Here is a 22,608-nt window from a genome sequence, read left to right as displayed (position 1 = left end):
ATCCCTCCTCTGTTCTTAGCGCCCCGAAAGAGCCTCCCCGCTTGGGATCTTGGGAAGGGGGAGAGGGGCTTTGGGGAGGGCCAGGCTGCCTCTGCTGGCTGCTTGAAAGCCAAAGAGGAGATTTGAGTCACCCTGAGCCGCAGAGGCAGAAAAAGTAGGTCAGGATGAAGGATTAATAAGTCAGAATGGAAGAAGGGAGGCTGGTGGGGGGGGGGGGAGTGGGATTGGAGAGGGAGGATGGGGGGGGGGAAGGCAAACGTCTCTCTCCGCAGAATGTCTGTCTTTCTTTCGCCCCCCCCTGCCCACCCCCTCTACTCTCCAAGCAATCCTGGTTACCTCCAAGCTCTCTTGGCCCCGGCCTGGATTTAATACGAAGCACAAACGTTGGTTTATTAAAAAAAGGAGGAAAGTCATTGCTGGCTCCCATTGGGCTCTACGACAGACATTAAGCCTTTCTGGAAGAAATCCAGAAAGGTGGTGTCCGTCCCCCCCCCCGTTTTTTTTCCTGGATTTCTTGAAACTTCCCAGATGGGGATTTCTGGGTGGTCTCCTTTCCCTCCTTCTGGTTTGAAATGTAGGCCAGCCAAGCCCGTTGTCCGCCCCCTCTCCGCCCCCGCTTCTAATCCCCCCCCCAGGGTTGCAAGGCGTTTATTCCCCCCCCCCCCGCTCCACGTTTTTGTCTCTTAGACTTCTTCCAGACAAAGCGGGTCAAAGCAACGTGTGAATGGGTCTCCGGGTGACTCGGAGTCAGCGAGGGAAGGACGGGGAAGGGGGAGAGAGGGGGAAGGGGATCGAAAGGATCCGGCACTCCATCCCCAACGTCTGCCCTGCTTAAGACCCCCTCGGGCTTTCTCAGCTGGGTGAATCGCTCCTGATGGGAATCCTGGAAGGGGCTGCGAAGTCGGGGTTAGAGGCTTTGGGGAAGGGGGGGGGCGCTTCTCCTCTCCCTCCCTCCCTTTCAATCCTCGGTTAGGGACCCATCCCTGGATTGCTTATCGCAGCCAAACAGACTTTCTCTCTCCACCCCCCCCTCCCCAAGAAAGCAAAAAAGGGAGGGGCCGCAAAGAAAGGCTGGGGAAAGCGAGCGCTGTGCCTACCTTCCTGGCTCGGAGCCGAGCAAGCCTTTCTTCCCCCCCTAAGCCCCCCCCCAAAGCCTTGCCCGCCTCAGATCTAGGGGGGGAGGGGAGGCTCCACCCGACCGCCCTCCTCCTCCTCTTCCTCCCCCGCGCGCCTCTGGGCGGCGGGCGCCAGGTTGCCGGAAAGCAGGGCGGCGGGCGCTTGGCCGAAGAGGGCGCGCGACCCCTGCCCGCTTGCTGGGCGTAAAGAGAGGGAAGGGAGGGCGGGGAGACCCCCCCTCTCGCTCTCCTCCCGCCACTGCGTCCTCCTGCCTCGCCAGCAGCAGGCGGCGGCCACGGCTGGAGGTGGCCCCCCCCCCCACCTCCCCACGCAGCTGCCGACCCCCCCACACACACTCCGAGCCGAGGGGGATGGGACCCGCTGCCCCCCTCACCAGGCGGACGAGCCAAGGCTTACCTGCCCGCACCTGGACGCCGGCAACTAAGCGGTGAGTGCCTCCCCCTTCCCTCCCCCCTCCCCAGGTTCAGCCCGGGTTGCAAACCCCCTTTCCTGGCGTCGGACTACAATGCCCAGGCTCCCCAACCAGCCCACTACAACGCCCAAGCTGCACAGCCAGCCCACTACAATGCCCAGGCTCCCCAACCAGCCCACTACAACGCCCAAGCTGCACAGCCAACCCACTACAACGCCCATGCTCCACAGCCAGCCCACTACAACGCCCATGCTCCACAGCCAGCCCACTACAACGCCCATGCTCCCCAGCCAGCCCACTACAACGCCCATGCTCCACAGCCAGCCCTCTAGGCTCCACAGCCAGCCCACTACAACGCCCAAGCTCCACCGCCAACCGACTACAACGCCCAAGCTCCACAGCCACCCCGGGAGCAGCTGATCTCCGACGCGCCGCGTCTTCCCGGGGTGCCAAACTCCACACGATTCGGGGGTCTCTCTCCGGCGGCTCTCACAGCAACGAGCCCCGGGTGGCTCATCAGTGGATCCGCCTGGATCCCTTCCTGTCATCCTCCCCACAATAGAAAGCAGAGGGAAGCGGTTTCTCTCCTGGGCTTGATTCCCTCTCCCCATTCACACGTTCCCCGGAATCCCCTTACCTTGACTCGGGGGTTTCCTCCGTCGCCGCCTCCCCTGGTGGGAAAAATCGCCCCCGGGGCGCGGAGTGGTTTGCAGGGCTGTGGGTAGACAAAGCACCGCCGTTGACCCGAGGAGGCGGCTGGAGTTGTGTGAATGCGGCCGGAGCGCGAAACACCAGCGATGCGGGTCCCGCTAAACCCGGGTTAGGAAGTCGCGCGTTGAACTCCGGCTGGAGCGCGCAGGAGAAGGGCGGCCGCGGTGAGTTTTGCGCGTCACGCTCCTGGATCGCTTAGGACCCCCTATGCCCCCCCACCCCTTTGTCACTAGAGACCCCCCCTCCCAATTAATCCATCCCGAATTGACCGCTGGGCTGACCGGTCAAAGCCAGAGCCGCGATTTTGCTACCACGGGAGATTTTGCCACGCTCCAAGCAGATGATGGGTAGGGGGCAGCTCAGGAGGATGGGAGGGGGGGGACGGGGGTCCTTCTCCCCATTTATCCAAATTCTTGGACTTGGCTTCTTGGGGGTGGGGGGGGAGGAAGCCACGCGGGATCTCTCAGGTTGGGGCAAGAAGGCTGTGGAATGATGGCCCCACAGATGAAGCTAGGGAAGCAGGCGTACACTGAGGACATCTAGTCCACTCTCCCCCTTGGGAGGTGATCCTGGGAGGATCAGAAGCAAGGATTCTTCTGGGTTTTGGTTGCTGAAGATGAGCAGCTTAGTGGGGTCTTGGAGAACTGACTTTGTAGTCTCTCACCCATCACGCATGGACCATTTTAGAACCAGCAAGAGCAGATATCTTCAAAGTTGGCAACTTGAAGACGTGTGGACTTCAACTCCCAGAATTCTCCAGCCAGCATAGCTGGCTGGAGAATTCTGGGAGTTGAAGTCCACACGTCTTCAAGTTGCCAACTTTGGAGACCCCCTAAACCGATGAACAGGCAGCCAGCGGAACAGGCTGCCACTTGATAGGGCGAAGAGGTCTTCTTCGGTGGAGAAGCTGAATGGCCCATTTGTCAAATCCTGCCCCGAGCAGGGGGTTGGACTAGATGACCTCCAAGGTTCCCTCCAACTCTGCTTTTATCCTTTTTTTCTGGCCTGGATTGCAATTCCCGTGTTTTTGCCCAGAGGTGCCGTTGGTCATAATGAATCTCAGCAGATGTTGTTTTAATTGCCCGAATGATCAGAAAAAGGCTACGTCATTTTAAGACTTGGTTTTTTAATTTTATTTTTGCAATATTTATAAAGTTTAAACGTTTGTTTGTGACTGTGGTTTTTTTCCCTTCTCTTTGGCACTAATGCTCTTCACCAATGGTGCATAGAGCGGGAAGGAAAAGCTGCTTAAGGAGAAAACATCTCAAACTTTCTTTTTTTTTAAATATCCCAAACTAACCCAATTTCATAGGGGACACGGTGGCTCAGTGGCTAAGACGTTGAGCTTGTCGATCAGAAAGGTCGGCAGTTTCAGCGGTTCGAATCCCTAGCGCCGCGTAACGGAGTGAGCTCCCATTAACTTGTCCCAGCTTCTGCCAACCTAACAGTTCGAAAGCCGGTAAAAAATGCAAGTAGAAAAATAGGAACCACCTTTGGTGGGAAGGTAACAGCGTTCCGTGCGCCTTTGGCATTGAGTCATGCCGGCCACATGACCACGGAGACGTCTTTGGACAGCGCTGGCTCTTCGGCTTTGAAACGGAGATGAGCACCGCCCCCTAGAGTCGGGAACGACAAGCACATAGGTGCGAGGGGAATCGTTACCTTAATCTAATTTAATTCTGTACAGCCTGCAAAACCACCCCATTAAAACGACTAGCATTAAACCACTTTATAACTTTAGGCCAGCATTCCTAGTCACAAGCGAGGTATAATTGAGCCCACCCCATTCCTAACCCTGTAAATCTGTTTTCGTGTTTTTTTTTAATTAATTTTTTATTTTATCAATTTCATATATACATTCACAATTATATGATCTCATAACTGTTATTAATAATATGTATTTATAACAATTTTTTCCCTACAGTTGACAATATACTTGAAAATTGCTTTCTTACCAGCCCATAGATCCATCTTATCTTACAACGGTCCTACTTCTTCTTCCCTCCCTCCCTCTTTCCTTCCCTCGTTTCTTCTCTCCTACTCTCCTTCCTTCCCTCCTTCCTTCCCTCCCTCCTTCCCCCTTCCCTCCTTCCTTTCTTCTCTCCTCTCCTTCCCCCCTTCCTTCCCTCCTTCCTTCCTTCCCTCCTTTCTTCTCTCCTTCTCTCTTCCTTTCCCCCTTCCTTTCCTCCTTCCTTCCCCCCTTCCTTCTCTCCTACATTCCCTCCTTCCTTCCCTCCTTTCTTCTCTCCTTCTCTCCTGTAAATCTGTGTTCACACGTTACACCGGTGCTAGGATTGGCTTTGGTTCTCCCCCCCCCTCTCCCCCCGCCCCTGAATGGCACCTGTCTTAATTTCGTGCCTGACCTGCAAACGAACGAAACAACCTTGAAACCTCCAACGTGCGTTTTCACACAACCTCGGAGGGAGATACGTACCGTTGTGCGAATGGGGTGGAGGAGCGTTCGGCTCCAGCTACCCCGAACAAATTCGTGACTCAACGCAGGCCTGCAGCTAGACTGCCCTGATTCAGACACTTGATTCAGACAAGCCTACTTGGGCTTGCCACGCGACGCCCGAACTGCTAATCTCAGATCTGTCCTGGTTTGATCATTCCGGCTAGCAACGGAACACCTGCTTGGCAGGCTGATCCTTGAATGCTGGTTTGAGGGACCTGGCAACTCCGATTATTTGCTCTCTTTCTCGGGACTGCGACAGGTGTTAAGGGATTGGGGGGGGGGCAGGCGGTGGGGATGTTTTAACAACCCAACAAATACCCGGCGTGTTTTTGTCACGAAGCCAAGCAGGGTTTTTTTTGTCCTATTTTTACTTCTGTGAAATAACTGCCGTACTCTGAAAAGCGGGAGGGAAAAGATCCACTGAATACGTCAGCACAATTAGCGATGCAGCAGGAGGGAGGAGGAGGAATAATAATAATAATAATAATAATAATAATAATAATAATAATAATAATAATAAGACATCACACTGGTTGAGAAAAATAAGGTCACAATCATAGACATCGCAATACCAGGTGATAGCAGGGTCACCGAGAAGGAACATGAAAAAATCGCAAGATACCAGGACTTAAAAATCGAAATTCAACGACTATGGCACAACCCAGCAGTGGTAATTCCAGTGGTAATTGGCACACTGGGTGCTATTCCAAAAGCACTGGAATTACATTTAAAACAGTTAAAAATTGACAAAATCACCATCAGTCAAATGCAAAAAGCCGCACTGCTTGGATCTGCACGCATATTACGAAAATATGTTACGACGTCCTAGGCCCCTGGGTGAGGCCCGACTAGTAACCAATGCCCAATCCGGCGAAACAACTGGCCGCTGTGATACAATTGTACAATAATAATAATAATAATACCCGGAGAAATTGCTGGCAATGAAGAGATTGGAGAGAGAGAAAAAAACCCTGCACAATTCGGCTTAATTCTCCCAGGAAATGATTTCTGATGACTCACAAATTCCGCTCCCCCTCCCCTCTTTTCTGGGTCTCTGAAGAAGTCGGCCTGTGCCTCCTCCGATGGCTCAGCTACCTGTGGCCCCTGTCGCCAGGTGGCCGTGGCTTGTCGGGGGCTTCACACACACACAGCCCCAACACACACACAACACACACACACACGGAGACAGAGGCACACTTCTGAAGCCCCCAGCAGGCAGGAAAAAGCAGGGGAGGTTGTTGAATCAGATTTTGCTGGAGAGCAGATGGTTCCTGTTCACCCCCACGGATATTCCCAGAGAGCTTGGCTAGGCAAAGTAATTTCCATCTATCTATCTATCTATCTATCTATCTATCTATCTATCTATCTATCTATCTATCTATCTATCATCTATCTATCTATCTATCTATCTATCATCTATCTATCTATCTATCTATCTCATCTATCTATCTATCTATTTATCTATCTATCACCTATCTATCACCTATCTATCTATCTATCTATCTATCTATCTATCTATCTATCTATCTATCATCTATCTATCTATCTATCTATCTATCTATCTATCTATCTATCATCTATCTATATATCCTCTCTCTCTCCTCTCTCTCATCTCTCTCTGCTTGTCTCCCTCCCTCCATCTCTATATCTTTTTCTCTTTCATCTCTCTCTTTCTCCCTCCCTCCATCTCTATATCTTTTTCTCTTTCATCTCTCTCTCTCTCTTTCTCCCTCTCTCCATCTCTATATCTTTTTCTCTTTCATCTCTCTCTCTCTCTCTCTATCCATCCATCCATCCATCCATCCATCTATTCTAGTCTATCATCTCTCTCTCTCCATCCATCTCTTCTATCCATTTATCTATCTCGATCAATCTATCAATCTACCTACCTACCTACCTACCTATTCTATCATCTCTCTCCGTCCATCCATATCTCTCTCTCTCTTTCTCTCCCTCTCCCTCTCTCTCTCTCTCCCTCTCAATCTAATCTCCTCCTTTATTATTTTTACAAATAACTGAAGTCTGCGACATATCTAACACGCCTTTCCCTTCCTATTTTCTCTACTATGACAACCTTGTGAGGTGCGTTGGACTGAGAGAGAGGAGGGACTGAAGGGTTGTTGCAGTAACTGGGCATGTCCAGTTTAATGAGGAGAAAAAGACACGATAACTGTCTTCCAATATTTGAGGGGCTGCGACAAAGAGGCGAAGCACCTGGAGGCAGAAGAAGCAACGGGTGGAAACTCATCAACGAGAGAAGCAATCGGGAATGAAGGAGAAACTCCCTGAAAGAACAATTAATCAGAGGGACAACTTAGAGCAGAATAATAATAGGAGTTGGAAGGGTCCTTGGAGGTCCTCTAGTCCAACCTTCTGCTCAAGTGGGAGACCCCAATACCATGGCTGTGCCGTCTTTTTTGAAAGCCTCCAGCGATAGACCACTCATAACCTCTTCCCTCCAGAAGTTACAACTGCTCCATCACTAGAGGCCTTCAAGAAGTAAGCGGACAGCCACTGGACAGAAGAAACCGGACGTCCAGAATGGTATAAGCTCTTCTGTTTGAGCCAAAGGTTGGACTAGAACAGAAGTGGGTTCCTACCGGTTCGCACCGGTTCGGTAGAACCGGTTCGTCAAATCTAGCGAACCGGTTAGAGGAGGTTCCACCAGTGGACCCGGAAAGCAGGCCACACCTACAGAAGAGGTTCCAAAAATTTTTGAAACCCACCACTGACACACAGACACACACACACAGACTCACACAGAGAGAGAAAGAGAAAGGAAGAAAGAAAGTAAAAAAGAAAAAGTGAGAGAGAGATGAAAGGAAAAAAGGAAAAAGGGACAGAGAGACAAAAGGAAGGAGAGAGAGAGAGAGAGAAAGAAAGAAAAGACATGGCCGGCAAGCCACTCCCACCAGGTCACATGGCCGGCAAGCCACTCCCACAAAGGAGGCCACACCCACAGAGTAGGTTCGAAAAACTTTTGAAACCCACCACTGGACTAGAAGGTCTCTAAGGTCCAGTGGTGGGATTCAAATAATTTAACAACCGGTTCTCTGCCCTAATGACCAGCTGGGGGTGGTGGTGGCGGCTCGGTGGTCATGTGACTGGGTGGGCGTGGCCAACTCAATGTCACTCACATCAATGGGCGCTTTGCCTTAGCTGTGACAATGTCATAAGGGTTAACAGGAGACGCAGTTTCTGTAAGCAGGGTAAAATAAAGATTAGGCTAGAAACAACACCAGAATGTTTCCTTCCTGCCTTCCTTACAGGATTAGCCCTGGAAAGTGGAAAGAAACAAAAGGAGATTTCTTCCAACAACCGGTTCTACGAACTGCTTAGAAAGTTACCAACCGGTTCTCCCGAATAGGTGCAAACCGGCTGAATCCCACCACTGCTAAGCTCCCTTCCAAGCCTCTTGTCCTGTGTTCTGTGATTCTCCTCCCAGGCCAAACCGAAGGAGAAGAGGCCCCAAAGCTTTGCGGTGTTGTGTTCTGGCCGAGGGCTTAGCGTGGAAGTGAGGCTAAATGAACAGCCTCCAGCAACTACTCCAGATCCGAGCTGGATGTAATTCCCTTCTTTTCTTCCCACCCCCTGTGCTATAATTTAAAATCCCTCTGGGATTCCCACAGGAACAAAGTTGCACAGCATGTACTGAGAAAGCCGAATTTTAATTTAACCGGATTTTGGCTTTGCGGGAACGGACGGACGGGGGGGGACGGCGATGGCCAGGATCTGAATGCACCAATTCTTATCTATCCATGTTTTGGAAACAAGCGGTGGATATCGTGGTTAGCAGCCTAATGGGTTGTAATTTTAGTATAGTTAGTGAAGACCGGGTATAACTTGACAGACTGGGTTTTATTACAGATTTTAGTTGTTCTTTCCTGTTTTCTCTGCAATTTTTAATTGGATATTCACGGAGCGTTTTTTATTTGTTCTGGTCTCTGATCTCAGAGGGTAATAAAACGGATTGATTGATTGATTGATTGATTGATTGAATGGTTAACCTAAGGTGGGTTCATTTTAAGGTGCCAGCCCTGGAAGCCAAGAGGGACATCACAAAGGGATGAGCAATCTGCAGCTTCTGGATGGAGTCGAACTACAAATCCCAGCAGCCCCAGCCAGCACAAGGGAGGGCTAGGCTTGCTAGGCGCTGAGGCCTGCCTGGTGTCACTGCCTCAAGGGGGCAATGCTGAGAATGAGGGATGCTGGGATGTGTAGAGGTAGACTTGGATTTACGACCAAAAATTGGTCTTGTGGCCTCTTGGCTGCTATCCCCTCCATCAGCCAATCAGAGGAGGAGGAAGAGGAGGAGGAGGAGGGTGATGGTGGTGGTGAGGGCGTCAGGGTCAGCATCAAGGCAACCTGGGAACTCCAGTGGGGAGAGGGAATGGAGCTGGCAGAGAGAGAGAGACAGAGAGAGAGAGAGACAGAGAGAGAGAGAGAGAGAAACAGAGAGAGAGAGAGAGAGACAGAGAGAGAGAGAGAGACAGAGAGAGAGAGACAGACAGAGAGAGAGAGACAGACAGAGAGAGAGAGACAGAGAGACACAGAGAGAGAGAGACAGAGAGAGAGACAGAGAGAGAGAGAGAGAGACAGAGAAAGAGACAGAGAGAGACACACAGAGACAGAGAGAGACACAGAGAGAGACACAGAGAGAAAAAGACAGAGACAGAGAGAGAGAGACAGAGACAGAGAGACAGACAGAGAGAGAGACACACACAGAGAGAGAAAGACACAGAGAGAGACAGAGGGAGAGAGAGAGAGAGACAGAGAGAGACAGAGAGAGACACACACAGAGAGAAAGACACAGAGAGAGAGACAGAGAGAGACAGAGAGAGAGACAGAGAGAGAGACACACAGAGAGAAAGACACAGAGACACAGAGAGAGACAGAGAGAGACACACAGAGAAAGACAGAGAAAGACACAGAGAGAGAGACAGAGAGAGAGACACAGAGAGAGACAGAGACACACAGAGAGAGAAAGACACAGAGAGAGAGACAGAGAGAGAGAGAGACAGAGAGAGAGAGAGAGACAGAGACACAGAGAGAGAGAGACAGAGAGAGACAGAGAGAGACAGAGAGAGACACACAGAGAGAGACAGAGAGAGAGACAGAGAGAGACACACACAGAGAGAAAGACACAGAGACACAGAGAGAGACAGAGAGAGACACAGAGAGAGACAGAGAGAGAGAGACAGAGAAAGAGACACACACAGAGAGAGACACAGAGAGACAGAGAGAGAGAGACAGAGAAAGAGACACACAGAGAGAGAGACACAGAGAGAGACAGAGAGAGACACAGAGACAGAGAGAGAGAGACAGAGAGACAGACAGAGAGAGACACAGAGAGAGACAGAGAGAGACACACAGAGAGAGAAAGACACAGAGAGAGACAGAGAGAGAGAGAGAGACACAGAGAGAGACAGAGAGAGAGAGACAGAGAAAGAGACAGAGAGAGAGAGAGACACAGAGAGAGACAGAGAGAGAGAGACAGAGAAAGAGACACAGAGAGAGACAGAGAGAGAGACAGAGGCAGAGCCTGGGCTGTCTGTTAGTCCACAGATGGAGAGACAACAGTCCCAAGGTCTGGAGGTGGCTGATGAGGAAGAGGAGGAACAGCTGGTCCAGTGCCTGATGCATGGATGCACAGAAGGCAGAGGAGAGGAGAGCAGTGGAAATCTATAGGCCGGTCCTTGGGACAGAAGAGCCACTGCTGCTGGTGAAGCCCCACCCCAGCTCTGGGGATCAAAGGCAGGGGGCGGAGATGAGTAGGTGTGGCAGGCAACTATTCATCTCCCTCCTGGACAGACTTGTTAGCCTGCGAGAGAAACTTTTTGCCGGGGCTGCCGGCATTCCTAATAAAGAAATCTTTTGAAGTCACGTCTGATGGTTTGTCGTGCTTGGGGATTTGGGCCAGAACAACAGGATTCCAGGGTTTTACAATGTATGTCGTTAAGTGAATCCCTGTGGACACTACGTGGGTCACAGGATTTTGCCTGTCGGAAGCCGAGTGGGACGGTCTCAAGTGACGATCGTGTGACTTGGGGGACGCCAAAACCGGCCAGTTGCTAAGGGCTCCGAATTCTGATCATGGGGCTGCAGGGACACGGCCAAGGTCATAAGTGTGAGGAGGGGTTGGAAGGCCCATTTCTCAAGTTGCTGTCGCAACTTGAATCGGAACAGTTGCAAGCTGAGGACTAACTGCTGTTCAAGTCTTTAAAGCAGGGGTGTCCAACCTTGGCCACTTTAAGGGGGGAAAAAAGACCTGTGGACTTCAATTCCCAGAATTCCCCAGCCAGCATAGCTGGCTGGGGGATTCTGGGAATTGAAGTCCACCAAAAGTGGCCAAGGTTGGATACTCCTGCTTGGCCGACTGGGGGAATTCTGGGAGTTGAAGTCCACAGGTCTTAGTGGCCAAGATTGGACCCTCCTGCTTGGCTAGCTGGGGAATTCTGGGAATTGAAGTCCACCAAAAGTGGCCAAGGTTGGATACTCCTGCTTGGCTAGCTGGGGAATTCTGGGAATTGAAGTTTACCAAAAGTGGCCAAAGTTGGACATTCCTGCTTGGCCGACTGGGGAATTCTGGGAACCGAAGTCCACAGACGTGTCAAAGTTGCCAAGCTTGGACCCTCTCTCTTTGTAGAACCACTCCTCCCAATTCCCCACCCTTGGTTTAGATTCCCAGAACCCCCCATTTCAGAGGAATTCTGGGACTTGGAATTTTGAAAGAGCCAAGGTGGCGCAGTGGTTAAATGCAGCACTGCAGGCTACTGCTAGATCAGCAAGTCAGCGGTTCAAATCTCACCGGCTCAGGGTTGACTCAGCCTTCCATCCTTCTGAGGTGGGTAAAATGAGGACCCAGATGGTTGGGGGCAATATGCTGACTCTCTGTAAACCGCTTAGAGAGGCCTGAAAGGCCTATGAAGCGGTATATAAGTCTACTGCTATTGCTATTGCTATTGAACAGCCGGAGAGCCCCAGATTGCAGGAAGTTGGCCGCGGTGTTTTGGCAACCTAATGGCGCCTTGCAGATTCATGTCAGCGCCAAGGTGGCCAGAAATGACTGTGACGTTGTGATGCCCGAGTGCAATATTTTGGGGGCGTGTTTCTTCGAAGCCTGCTCTTCTCTTGCTTCCCCACTGCTTGCCCTTTAGCCTGTGTGTGTGTGTCAGTGGTGGGTTTCAAAAATTTTTGGAACCTCTTCTGTAGGTGTGGCCTGCTTTCCGGGTCCACTGGTGGAACCTCTTCTAACCGGTTCGGTAGATTTGACAAGCCGTTTCTTCTCTCCTACTCCCCTTCCTTCCCTCCCTCCTTCCCCTTCCCTCCTTCTCTCCTTCCCTCCTTTCTTTTCTCCTTCTCTCCTTCCTTTCCCCCTTCCTTCCCTCCTTCCTTCCCCCCTTCCTTCTCTCCTACATTCCCTCCTTTCTTCTCTCCTTCTCGAAGGAACGAGGGAAGGAAAGAGGGAGGGAGGGAAAAAGAAGTAGGACCGTTGTAAGTTAAGATGGATCTATGGGATGTTAAAAAAGCAATCTTCAAGTATATTGTCAACTGTAGGGAAAAATTGTTATAAATACATATTATTAATAACAGTTATGAGATCATATAATTGTGAATGTATATATGAAATTGATAAAATTAAAATAATTAAAAAAATAAATAAATTAAATGACAAAAAAAAACATATTAAGGGGGGGAAAAAAGATTTGACAAGCCGGTTCTATTGAACCGGTGCGAACCGGTAGGAACCCACCTCTGGTGTGTGTTCCCTTCCTGGGGTTTCCGATGCTAGATTGATTTAATAATTTCTGGGCTCCCCCCCTCCACACCTTCTGTTTAAAAAAAAGGCAGCCCCCCCCCCCCAATATGCCCCTCAGTCCCTTTGCTGCAAGGGAATCAATCCGTCCTTGATTGAGGAAAAAACGAACCCAAAGGAACTCGCACGGGGAACTTAAAGCAAAGGAATTGGGGCCAAAACGGTTGAGCTGGAGATAATTAAAAGGAACGAATTGGGGGCGGGGGGGGGGGGAATCTGGAGTACAGGAAGGCTGGAAATGTAACTCATTCCTTAAGATTCCCCCTAGCCAGAATACCTACAAAAATTAAGGGGAAACAAAAGAGCTTGCTAATCGATAAATTGCGGTACTCGGTGGTAATTCTGGAAATGGAAAAAAAAAAAAAGGCTATTCAGCTTCACATTTTCCATCTCATTTACCGGCTGAGATAAGCACTTTGAAAGAACTTAATGCAAAGTGTTTTGTACTTCTGTTTGCAAGAGGCTCAGTTGGGGCTCATTAAATTCTGCCTTTCTGGTCCCCTTTTCTCGCCCCTGGTATCGGCTGAATGCGGGCATACTTAGCAGCTGCTTTGGGAGAAAAAGACCTGTTTATTTATTTATTTATTTGGGTATTTATTCATTGGCATGCCGCCTTTATTGTTATTACAAATAACTCAAGGTGGCAGACCTGGAGGTGGGTGGGAGAAAAATATAGATTTGGAGTGGGGGGAAGCAGCAATCGCTGTCCATATTTGGGGTGCAAAAAAGGCAAGGGAGATTCTCTGGGCCATTTTTGATTGCAAGGGTCTCGTTTCACACCCACCCACCCACAAACAAGCTCAACATCTTTCAGCAGCATCTCCATCCCGCCTGGTCCTTCTCGGGGAAAGCTAGTCGTGCTGGATCTCCGGGCAGGGTTTTAAGGATTCAGAAGACCAGCCGAGGAAGGGTGGGGAATCTGATAGGCAGCACAAGGGAGAATTTGGGCAGGGAGAGATAAGTCAAAGAGGGGGGGGGTCTCTGCAGACGGAAAGGGGTTAGCGACTTCTTTAATGGGAAGTGAATCATCTCCTCTCCTCCGGGAGGAATAAATGAGTGTATCAGTTGCAAAGGAGAAGAGAGAGAGATGGGGGAAAGAATTCTTTCTTATGGAGATTAGATCCCCGTTCGCCTCGGCAGAAGTTTTGCCTTGCCTCTGAAATAGCAAAATCGAAAATAGGAAATGAAACGGGGGCTCGGGGTTGTTTATTTATGGCAGAGGTCTTCAAACTTGGCAACTTTAAGACTCGCGGACTTCAACTCTCAGAATTCTCCAGCCAGCAGAGCTGGCTGGAGAATTCTGAGAGTTGAAATCCGCGAGTCTTAAAGTTGCCAAGTTTGAGGACCCCTGATTTATGGCTATGCGTTGCAAAACGGAGCCTATTGGCCCTTTGGAAGGGTTGCAAAAAAAAACCCACTTGACACATGTGGGTCTCAGAAAGTGGCCTTCCACAATCTAAAAAGCTATAATTCCCAGAACTCCCTGCTGGCTGCGACTCGCAGAATTCCTGCTACATGAATCGATTTGATGTTTACACCACCTTTATTACTTTCTAAATCATTCAAGGGGTTGAATACGCCTAGTAATCTTTCCTCCTATTTTACCCCCCAAAAATCACTTTAAGTTGGATTGAGGGACTTGTGTCCAAAGTCGCCCAGCTGGTTTTTGTGGCTAAGGTGGGACTAGAACTCAGCATCTCCTGGTGATTGACCCAAAGTCACCTATCCACCTTTCATGCCCAAGATGGAACTAGAACTCACCATCTCCTGGTGATTGACCCAAAGTCACCTATCCACCTTTCATGCCCAAGATGGAACTAGAACTCACCATCTCCTGGTGATTGACCCAAAGTCACCCAGCTGGCTTTCATGCCCAAGATGAAACTAGAACTCACTATCTCCTGGTGATTGACTCAAAGTCACCCAGCTGGCATTCATGCCCAAGATGGAACTAGAACTCACCATCTCCTGGTGATTGACTCAAAGTCACCCAGCTGGCTTTCATGCCCAAGATGGAACTAGAACTCACCATCTCCTGGTGATTGACTCAAAGTCACCTATCCACCTTTTATGCCCAAGATGAAACTAGAACTCACCATCTCCTGGTGATTGACTTAAAGTCACCTATCCACCTTTCATGCCCAAGATGGAACTAGAACTCACCATCTCCTGGTGATTGACCCAAAGTCACCCAGCTGGCTTTCATGCCTAAAGCAGGACTGGAACTCACTGTCTCCTGGTTTCTAGGCCAGTGCCTTAATCATTACATCAAACTGGCTCTCTTACATAAATGAAATAAGTCAGTACTGGCTAGGAATTCTGGGAGATGTAGTCCCAGTGCTTCCAGAGGGTGCCAGGTGGGGAAAGGTTAGCCCTTTGCAATGGATGTCTGTTTCCAATTGCTTTTCCAGGTAACCGAAGGGTGAGGACCCCTTAAGCAAGAAGAATCCAGAATTTCCCACACACAATGGAGAACATCCATGAACTACAACATCCGCTGCTGGGAAACCCCGCTAGCAAAACTCTCCTCCCTGGCGGGATGCTCAACTGGGCAAGCTCCCACGACCGTTCTGGACTGCTGTCCCACCACGTGCCGTCCAATCTCTCCTGGCTCTCCCCCAGCACTGGTCTTCTAGCCAACCAGCTCCTGAATCCCCACAGCCTGTCCAGGACCACCGTCCTCTCCCCCAACCTTCCCGAATCGAAGCTCTACCCGGAGCTGTGGAAATGCAGCAACCCCCAAAACTGGAAGAAGAAAGATTATATCGAAACTGCCTTCGGGGAGGGCAAAGGGGCAGGCGAACTGCCACGCAAGATCGCCCTCGAGACGGATATTCACACCGTCTGCTACGAGGTGGGGGACATGGAGCTGCCCGAGGTGGAGGTAGGAGCTGGGCTGTTTTGGGGGGTCCTTCAGGGGAGAGCCAGGAGGGAGACGGGTCTATGACAATTCAGCATGGCCAACTCCCCATGGCCAACTCCCTACAGTCAACTCCCCATGGCCAACTCCTCATGGTCAACTCCCCATGGCCACAACTCCCAATGGCCAACTCTCCATGGTCAACTCCCCATGGCCACAACTCCCAATGGTCAACTCCCCGTGGCCAACTCTCAATGGTCATCTCCCCATGGCCACAACTCCCAATGGCCAACTCTCCATGGTCAACTCCCCATGGCCACAACTCCCAATGGCCAACTCCCCATGGTCAACTCCCCATGGCCACAACTCCCAATGGCCAACTCCCCATGGCCAACTTTCAATGGTCATCTCCCCATGGCCACAACTCCCAATGGTCAACTCTTCATGGTCAACTCCCCATGGCCACAACTCCCAATGGCCAACTCCCCATGGTCAACTCTTCATGGTCATCTCCCCATGGCCACAACTCCCAATGGCCAACTCCCCATGGTCAACTCCCCATGGCCACAACTCCCAATGGCCAACTCTCCATGGTCAACTCCCCATGGCCACAACTCCCAATGGCCAACTCCCCATGGCCAACTTTCAATGGTCATCTCCCCATGGCCACAACTCCCAATGGTCAACTCTTCATGGTCAACTCCCCATGGCCACAACTCCCAATGGCCAACTCCCCATGGTCAACTCTTCATGGTCATCTCCCCATGGCCACAACTCCCAATGGCCAACTCCCCATGGTCAACTCCCCGTGGCCAACTCTCAATGGTCATCTCCCATGGCCACAACTCCCAATGGTCAACTCTTCATGGTCAACTCCCCATGGCCACAACTCCCAATGGCCAACTCCCCATGGTCAACTCTCAATGGCCACAACTCACAATGGCCAACTCTCAATGGTCATCTCCCCATGGCCAACTCCCCATGGCCAACTCCCCACAGCCAACTCTCCATGGCCACAACTCACAATGGCCAACTCTCCATGGCCACAACTCACAATGGTCAACTCCCTACAGCCAACTCTCAATGGTCAACTCCCCATGGCCAACTCTCTATGGCCAACTATCCATGGCCAACTCCCCATGGCCACAACTCCCCACAGTCAACTCCCCACAGTCAACTCCCCACAGTCAACTCCCCACAGTCAACTCCCCACAGTCAACTCCCCATGGCCAACTCCCTATGGCCAACTCTCAATGGTCAACTCCCCACGGCCAACTCCCTACAGCCAACTCCCAATGGTCAACTCCCCACGGCCAACTCCCCACGGCCAACTCCACACAGTCAACTCCCTATAGCCAACTCTCTATGGCCAACTATCCATGGCCAACTCCCCATGGCCACAACTCCCCATGGCCAACTCCCTACGGCCAACTCTCAATGGTCAACTCCCCATGGCCAACTCCCCATGGCCAACTCCCCACAGTCAACTCCCCATGGCCAACTCCCCACGGCCAACTCTCCATGGTCAACTCCTCATGGCCATAGTCAATTTTGCCATTTCAGCCAACTCCATCAACTTCCGCAGCCACTTGTCCAAAGTAGGAATCGAAGTGTCCTTCCATTTTTGTGCATAGAGTCATCTGGTGGGTTTTCAAAGAGATTTTCGGAGCATCCCTCTTCCTGTGCAAACGACCGATGTCTTGGTGGGACCTAATTTTATTTTTATTTTATTTTATTAATGCCGAATCGCTCTGATGAAAAGCCATTTATTCCACCGACTCCGGGCTTTTGTTATCTCGGCTATATTTCGTGGGGCTGACCTACTTCGGCTCAACAGAGTGGCATCGGTGACGAGTATTTTGGCTCGGCTTTTCAAGTTATCTGGCTTCCAGTTCAGAGAGGAGGGGGCGGTTTTGCTTCAGTGGGTTTTGTGCCCTGATTCAATTCTTTGCTCAAAAGGGAAAGTGAGGCATCAAACCCTCCCCCTCGACCAGAGGGGCAGGCAAGAAGGGGAGGAGAGGAGACACAGGGCTTTGGCTCACGGTAGTATTGCAGTGATATTTCTTTTTTTCCCCCTGTCATTTTTAAAATTAGTTTATAGTATAAACTAATACAGGTAGTCCTCAACATATGACCACCACTGAAATTTATGTTGTTGAGTGAAAAAACCCACAACTTCTGGAGGCAAATTCTTCCATTGATTAATTGATTCATGAACAACTTGCCTCCAGAAGTTGTGAATTCTCCAAGGCTGGAAGTTTTAAAGGAGAGATTGGATAACCATTTGCTCTGAAATAGAATAGGGTCTATTCTATTCTATTCTATTCTATTCTATTCTATTCTATATTTCTATTTCTGTCTTTCCTGTCCTATTCTATTCTATATTTTCTATATTCTATTCTATTCTGTTCTATTCTATTCTATTCTCTGTATTCTATTATATTCTATTCTGTTCCTGTTCCTGTTCCTGTTTCTGTTCTATTCTATTCTTTATTTTCTATATTCTATTTTATTCTATTCTATTCATTTCTATTTCTGTCGTTCCTGTCCTATTCTATTCTATATTTTCTATATTCTATTCTATTCTATTCTATTCTATTCTATTCTATTCTATTCTCTGTATTCTATTCTATTATATTCTGTTCCTATTCCTGTTTCTGTTCTATTCTATTATTTTCTATATTCTATTCTACTCATTACTATTCATTTCTATTTATTTCTATTTCTATTTCTATTTCTATTTCTATTTCTATTTCTATTTCTATTTCTATTTCTATTTCTATTATTTCTATTTCTATTTCTATTTCTATTTCTATTTCTATTTCTATTTCTATTATTTCTATTTCTATTTCTATTTCTGTCCTTCCTGTCCTGTCCTATTCTATTCTATATTCTTTTCTATTCTTTTCTATTCTATTCCATTCCATTCTATTCTATTAATTGTTCTCCCATCAGGAAATTTCTTAGTTCTAGATTGCTTCTCTCCTTGATTTGCTTCCTTCTGTTGCTTCTTGTCCGGCCCTCGGGGGCTTTGGAGAATAGCTTTGACAACCCCTCCTCTTCTTTGGGGCAGCCCCCTTTCCTGGGACATGTTCCAAATAATGCTCAAAAGTTGCCTTTGGAAATGAAGCTGTTCTTTAAAACAAGCCAAGCATTAACCATTTCATGGACCAACCCTTTGCTGCGAATCCCAAGGGATGATTTGGGGATGGTGACATCATCAAAGGATGACGAGATATCGATGTCATCAAAGGATGACGGGATAATAATGTCATCAAAGGATGACTTGGGGATGGTGACATCATCAAAGGATGATTTGGGGATGGTGACATCATCAAAGGATGACGGGATAATGATGTCATCAAAGGATGACGGGATAATGATGTCATCAAAGGATGACGGGATAATGATGTCATCAAAGGATGATTTGGGGATGGTGACATCATCAAAGGATGATTTGGGGATGATGACATCATCAAAGGATGATGGGATAATGATGTCATCAAAGGATGATGGGATAATGATGTCATCAAAGGATGACTTGGGGATGGTGACATCATCAAAGAATGACTTGGGGGGATGGTGACGACATCAAAGGATCTTGGGGATGACCATCAAAAGATGACTTGGGATAATGATGTCATCAAAGGATGATTTGGAGATGACACCATCAAAGGATGACTTGAAATAATGATGTCATCAAAAGATGACTTGGGGATGGTGACATCATCAAAGGATCTTGGAGATAATGACATCATCAAATGATGACTTGGGGATGGTGACATCATCAAAGGATCTTGGGGATGATGACATCATCAAAGGATGACTTGGGGCGATGATGTCGTCAACCCAAGTTGCTATGACATCATTGCACGAGGCATGCAGCATTTTCACGATGTCATCGTTAGGTGGGGGTCCTTCCTGACAATCCGTCTTCTCCCCACCCCTCCCCTCTCCAGAACGACTCCTCGAGTGACAGTGACACCGAGAGCGAGAGCAGCTTCTCCATGTTGCAGCCTCAGGATTATCTGGGCCTGGCGGTTTTCTCCATGCTGTGCTGCTTCTGGCCACTAGGTATCGCTGCCTTTTACCTGTCGCAGAAGGTGAGTGTGAAGGACCAGGAAGGGAGCGTTGAGGATAGATGGACAGACTGGGAGAGAATGGTTCTTCTAAACACAGCCAAACCTGGAAGCCACGAAGCTCCACGAAGGTCCAGCAGGAAGTGCTAGAAGAGAGGGGGTTGTGGGGAAGAGGAGGGGAGGAGGAGAATGATGAAGGGGAGGAAGAGAAGGAGGTAGAAGAGGACTGTGGGGTCCTTGGTGCTCTCTGAGTTTGGTGGTTTTCTTGCAGTTGTTTCGTGGCCCAAGTAGGTAGCATTATCAGTGGGGTTTCCAGAGAGGAGGAGGAGGAGGAGGAGGAGGAGGAGGAGGAGGAGGACGAGGACGAGGACGAGGAAAATGATGAAGGGGAGGAAGAGAAGGAGGAAGAAGAGGACTTCAGGGTCCTTGATGCTCTCTGAGTTTGGTGGTTTTCTTGCAAACATTTTAATACCAGCCTAGGTATCAACATCAGTGCTAGAAGGAAGTGGGGTTTGGATGGAGGAGCAGAAGGGGAAACAGGAAGTGGACAGTGAGGTCCTTGGTGTTTTTTGAGCTCGGTTATCTTTCATTTTATGGCCCAACTAGGTAACCTCATCAGTGCTAGAAGGCAGTGGGGTTTATAAGCAGAGAGCAAACCCCACTCCCTTCTAGCACTGATGACATTACCTAGTTGGGTCATGAAACGTCTGCAAGAGAACCGCCAAGCTCAGAGGGCACCAAGGACCCCATCAGTTCAACCCTGAGCCACAAATATTCTGACGAACGAAGTCGAATACCTATCCAAATATTCACGGCAGCTAGAATTGTATTTGCTAAAAATTGGAAAAATGAGAAAATACCGACACAGGAAGAAGTTATTTACAAAATAATGGAATGTGCAGAAATGAGTAAATTGACATTTGAAATTAGAGAGCAAGAAGATAAACAATTTTATAAGACAATGGGATTCATTTTATCAGTGGTTAGATTAAAAAAACAACATGGAAATGAAAGATACTAGAGAATGTTACCAAAACAAAAATAATAGAATGTCATTGAATATAACATAAAGATATATTATTATTAGATAGATTGAAGATGATGTAATGAATCGTTATAGTATAAAGAATCCCAATATATTGTATAGTTCGTTGAAAGTGAAGGAATAAATAGTGATATTCAAACAAATAAGATACAATGATAATAATGTGTTCTGATCCCCTCCTCCGTCCAGTAATGAAAACCGAGACAAGCTTACATGGAATGTCCTTTAATAACAAGACCAGAATCTCGGTGGCTGAAAGCCAAGTAAACAAACAGATAAGGACCTTGGCAGCAAGTCCGACAAACCTTGGCAGCAATTCAGACAAACCTTGGCAGCAATCCAGCCTGCCAAGTTAGTTATGTCTCTTTAGTCAATGCATTGACTTCTGCAAGAAGGGCGTGTCACAAGCAGTCTTTTTTATAGTCCGGAGAGGAGCCTAATGACCATCAGCTGAGCGTAATTACCTCCTGTAATTGCTCCAGACGCCGAGTAGCTCCTCGATGGCGTGCATCCAGGAACAACTCACTGTTGGTTTCTGGATCACTCCCCCCTTGCCTCCTCCCCACTGATCCAAGGCTCAGGCGCCTCCTGTTGGCCAACCAGCTTCTCTGCGCCCTGCTCGGAGTTGGAACCCTGTCCAGGGTCCTCCACATCCTCCAGGGCCGACTCAGAGGGCCCCTCGCTGTCGGAGTCTGGTGGCAGCTCCAACAGCTCCTGCTGGGCCACAACAATAATGTATATAAATATATTGGATTTGATCATATGTGAATTCATATAAATTGCAAGGGATGGGAAGGACGCACAAAAACCTTGTAACCCATCGACACACAGATCAAGTTTTATTCTCTTTATGTTTTGCTTGTGTTATGATTGTCTAAAAGTAAATAATTTCTGTAGCAAAAAGAATACCGCTCCAAATAGCCTCTCCTATTGGAGAACTCAACTTCTGGAAGCTGACTTGACGTTCTCCTTTCTCTCCATCCTTCCTCCTCCTTGCAGACCAACAAAGCTTCAGCCATGGGCGATTATCCCCGAGCGTGGACGGCTTCCCGTCAAACATTTGCCCTGGCGGTCTTGGCCATCATCCTTGGCATTTGCACCTACATCGGCGCCGTGGTGGCCCTCATCGCCTATCTCTCTAACAAGGCCCCCACCTAAGACTTTCTCCTGCCTCCCCCCCCTCCCCAACCAGCCACTCGTCACCCCGTTCCTTGCCTCCCCATGGAGTAGGAAAGAGAGGGGGGTGACCGAATGCAGACATTATGACATGAAGACCTACTCCCCTACCCTGGTCTTGTGAAGAAGGACATCAACCCCCAAGGGGGTTGTGTTCAGACGGACAATTTCTGGGGACCTAAGAGGTCACGGTGGTGGGTTTGCTTGCGAGAAAAGCGGAAAACGGACCGAGAAGCCGAGCAGGAACTTGGGAAAGACTCACCATCAGCTGAGGTTCAACCTCCTGGGGCATCTCAAGTTGAGGGCCCTCAACCAGTGCTTGGAGTTTTGAGGAGGGACTGTCCAGCCCAGGAGAACTGGAGGGACTTGGAGGAAGCTGGTGGAGCGTTGATCATTGGGGGAGGGCACCAGCTGAGAGGTGTTTGCTTTGCTTGCCCGGACCCCCTTACGAAGCCCCCAATTTATCTGTGCCCCTCAGTCATGCCTCCTTTTCTACACAGCCACTCGATCCGCCATGCCTGTGATGGTCTGATTGTCAGGGCTACTCAATAAAGGGTCAACGCCCTGAGCCCCCCTCGTTGTCCTCGTTGTGCTGAGCAAGACCCACAAAGCGAAATGTCTAGGGCAGGGGGGGGTCTCAAACTCACGGCCTGCGGGCCGAATCTGGCCCACAGGGTGCTTAAATCTGGCCCACGGGGCCAGACTGCAAATATCAAAGGACCATCCCGGATATTTGGTGGGGGAGGAGGGGGGTGTTGAATTGAATTGAATTGAATTGAATTTATTATATTTCTGTGCCGCCCTATTCCCAGAAGGGACTCAGGGCGGCTCACAACCAGGTCAGGGGGAGGGAGGGGATACAAATAGGAAAAAAAGGGACATGGACAAAACAATACCACAATTTAAAAACAATCAAC

General features: G+C 49.2%; 1 protein-coding gene across 3 annotated transcripts; it reads left to right on the top strand.

The window, feature by feature from the left end:
* Positions 1-956: 956 nt before the first annotated feature.
* On the top strand, positions 957-22,250 carry TMEM91 (transmembrane protein 91). Of its 3 annotated transcripts, none has more exons than XM_087727631.1 (4): positions 957-1,564; positions 14,943-15,385; positions 19,351-19,494; positions 21,515-22,250. In XM_087727631.1, the coding sequence occupies exons 2-4, from the start codon at positions 14,999-15,001 to the stop codon at positions 21,671-21,673; spliced, it is 690 nt and encodes a 229-aa protein (XP_087583757.1). In that variant the 5' UTR covers positions 957-1,564; positions 14,943-14,998; the 3' UTR covers positions 21,674-22,250. The 3 variants fall into 3 exon arrangements, with proteins under 3 accessions (XP_087583757.1, XP_087583755.1, XP_087583756.1); XM_087727629.1 differs by having other exon boundaries at positions 1,217-1,564; positions 14,943-15,415; XM_087727630.1 differs by lacking the exon at positions 957-1,564 and adding an exon at positions 2,078-2,424 and having other exon boundaries at positions 14,943-15,415.
* The last annotated feature ends 358 nt before the right edge of the window (positions 22,251-22,608 follow it).

This window comes from Thamnophis sirtalis, unplaced genomic scaffold (assembly GCF_051295495.1).
Source record: "Thamnophis sirtalis isolate CommonGarterSnake01/CBP01778 unplaced genomic scaffold, rThaSir2_p1.2 scaffold_13, whole genome shotgun sequence".
Taxonomy (NCBI): Eukaryota; Metazoa; Chordata; class Lepidosauria; order Squamata; family Natricidae; genus Thamnophis; species Thamnophis sirtalis.
The sequence above is the reverse complement of the archived record's forward strand: the minus strand, read 5'-3'. Positions and strand labels throughout refer to the sequence as shown.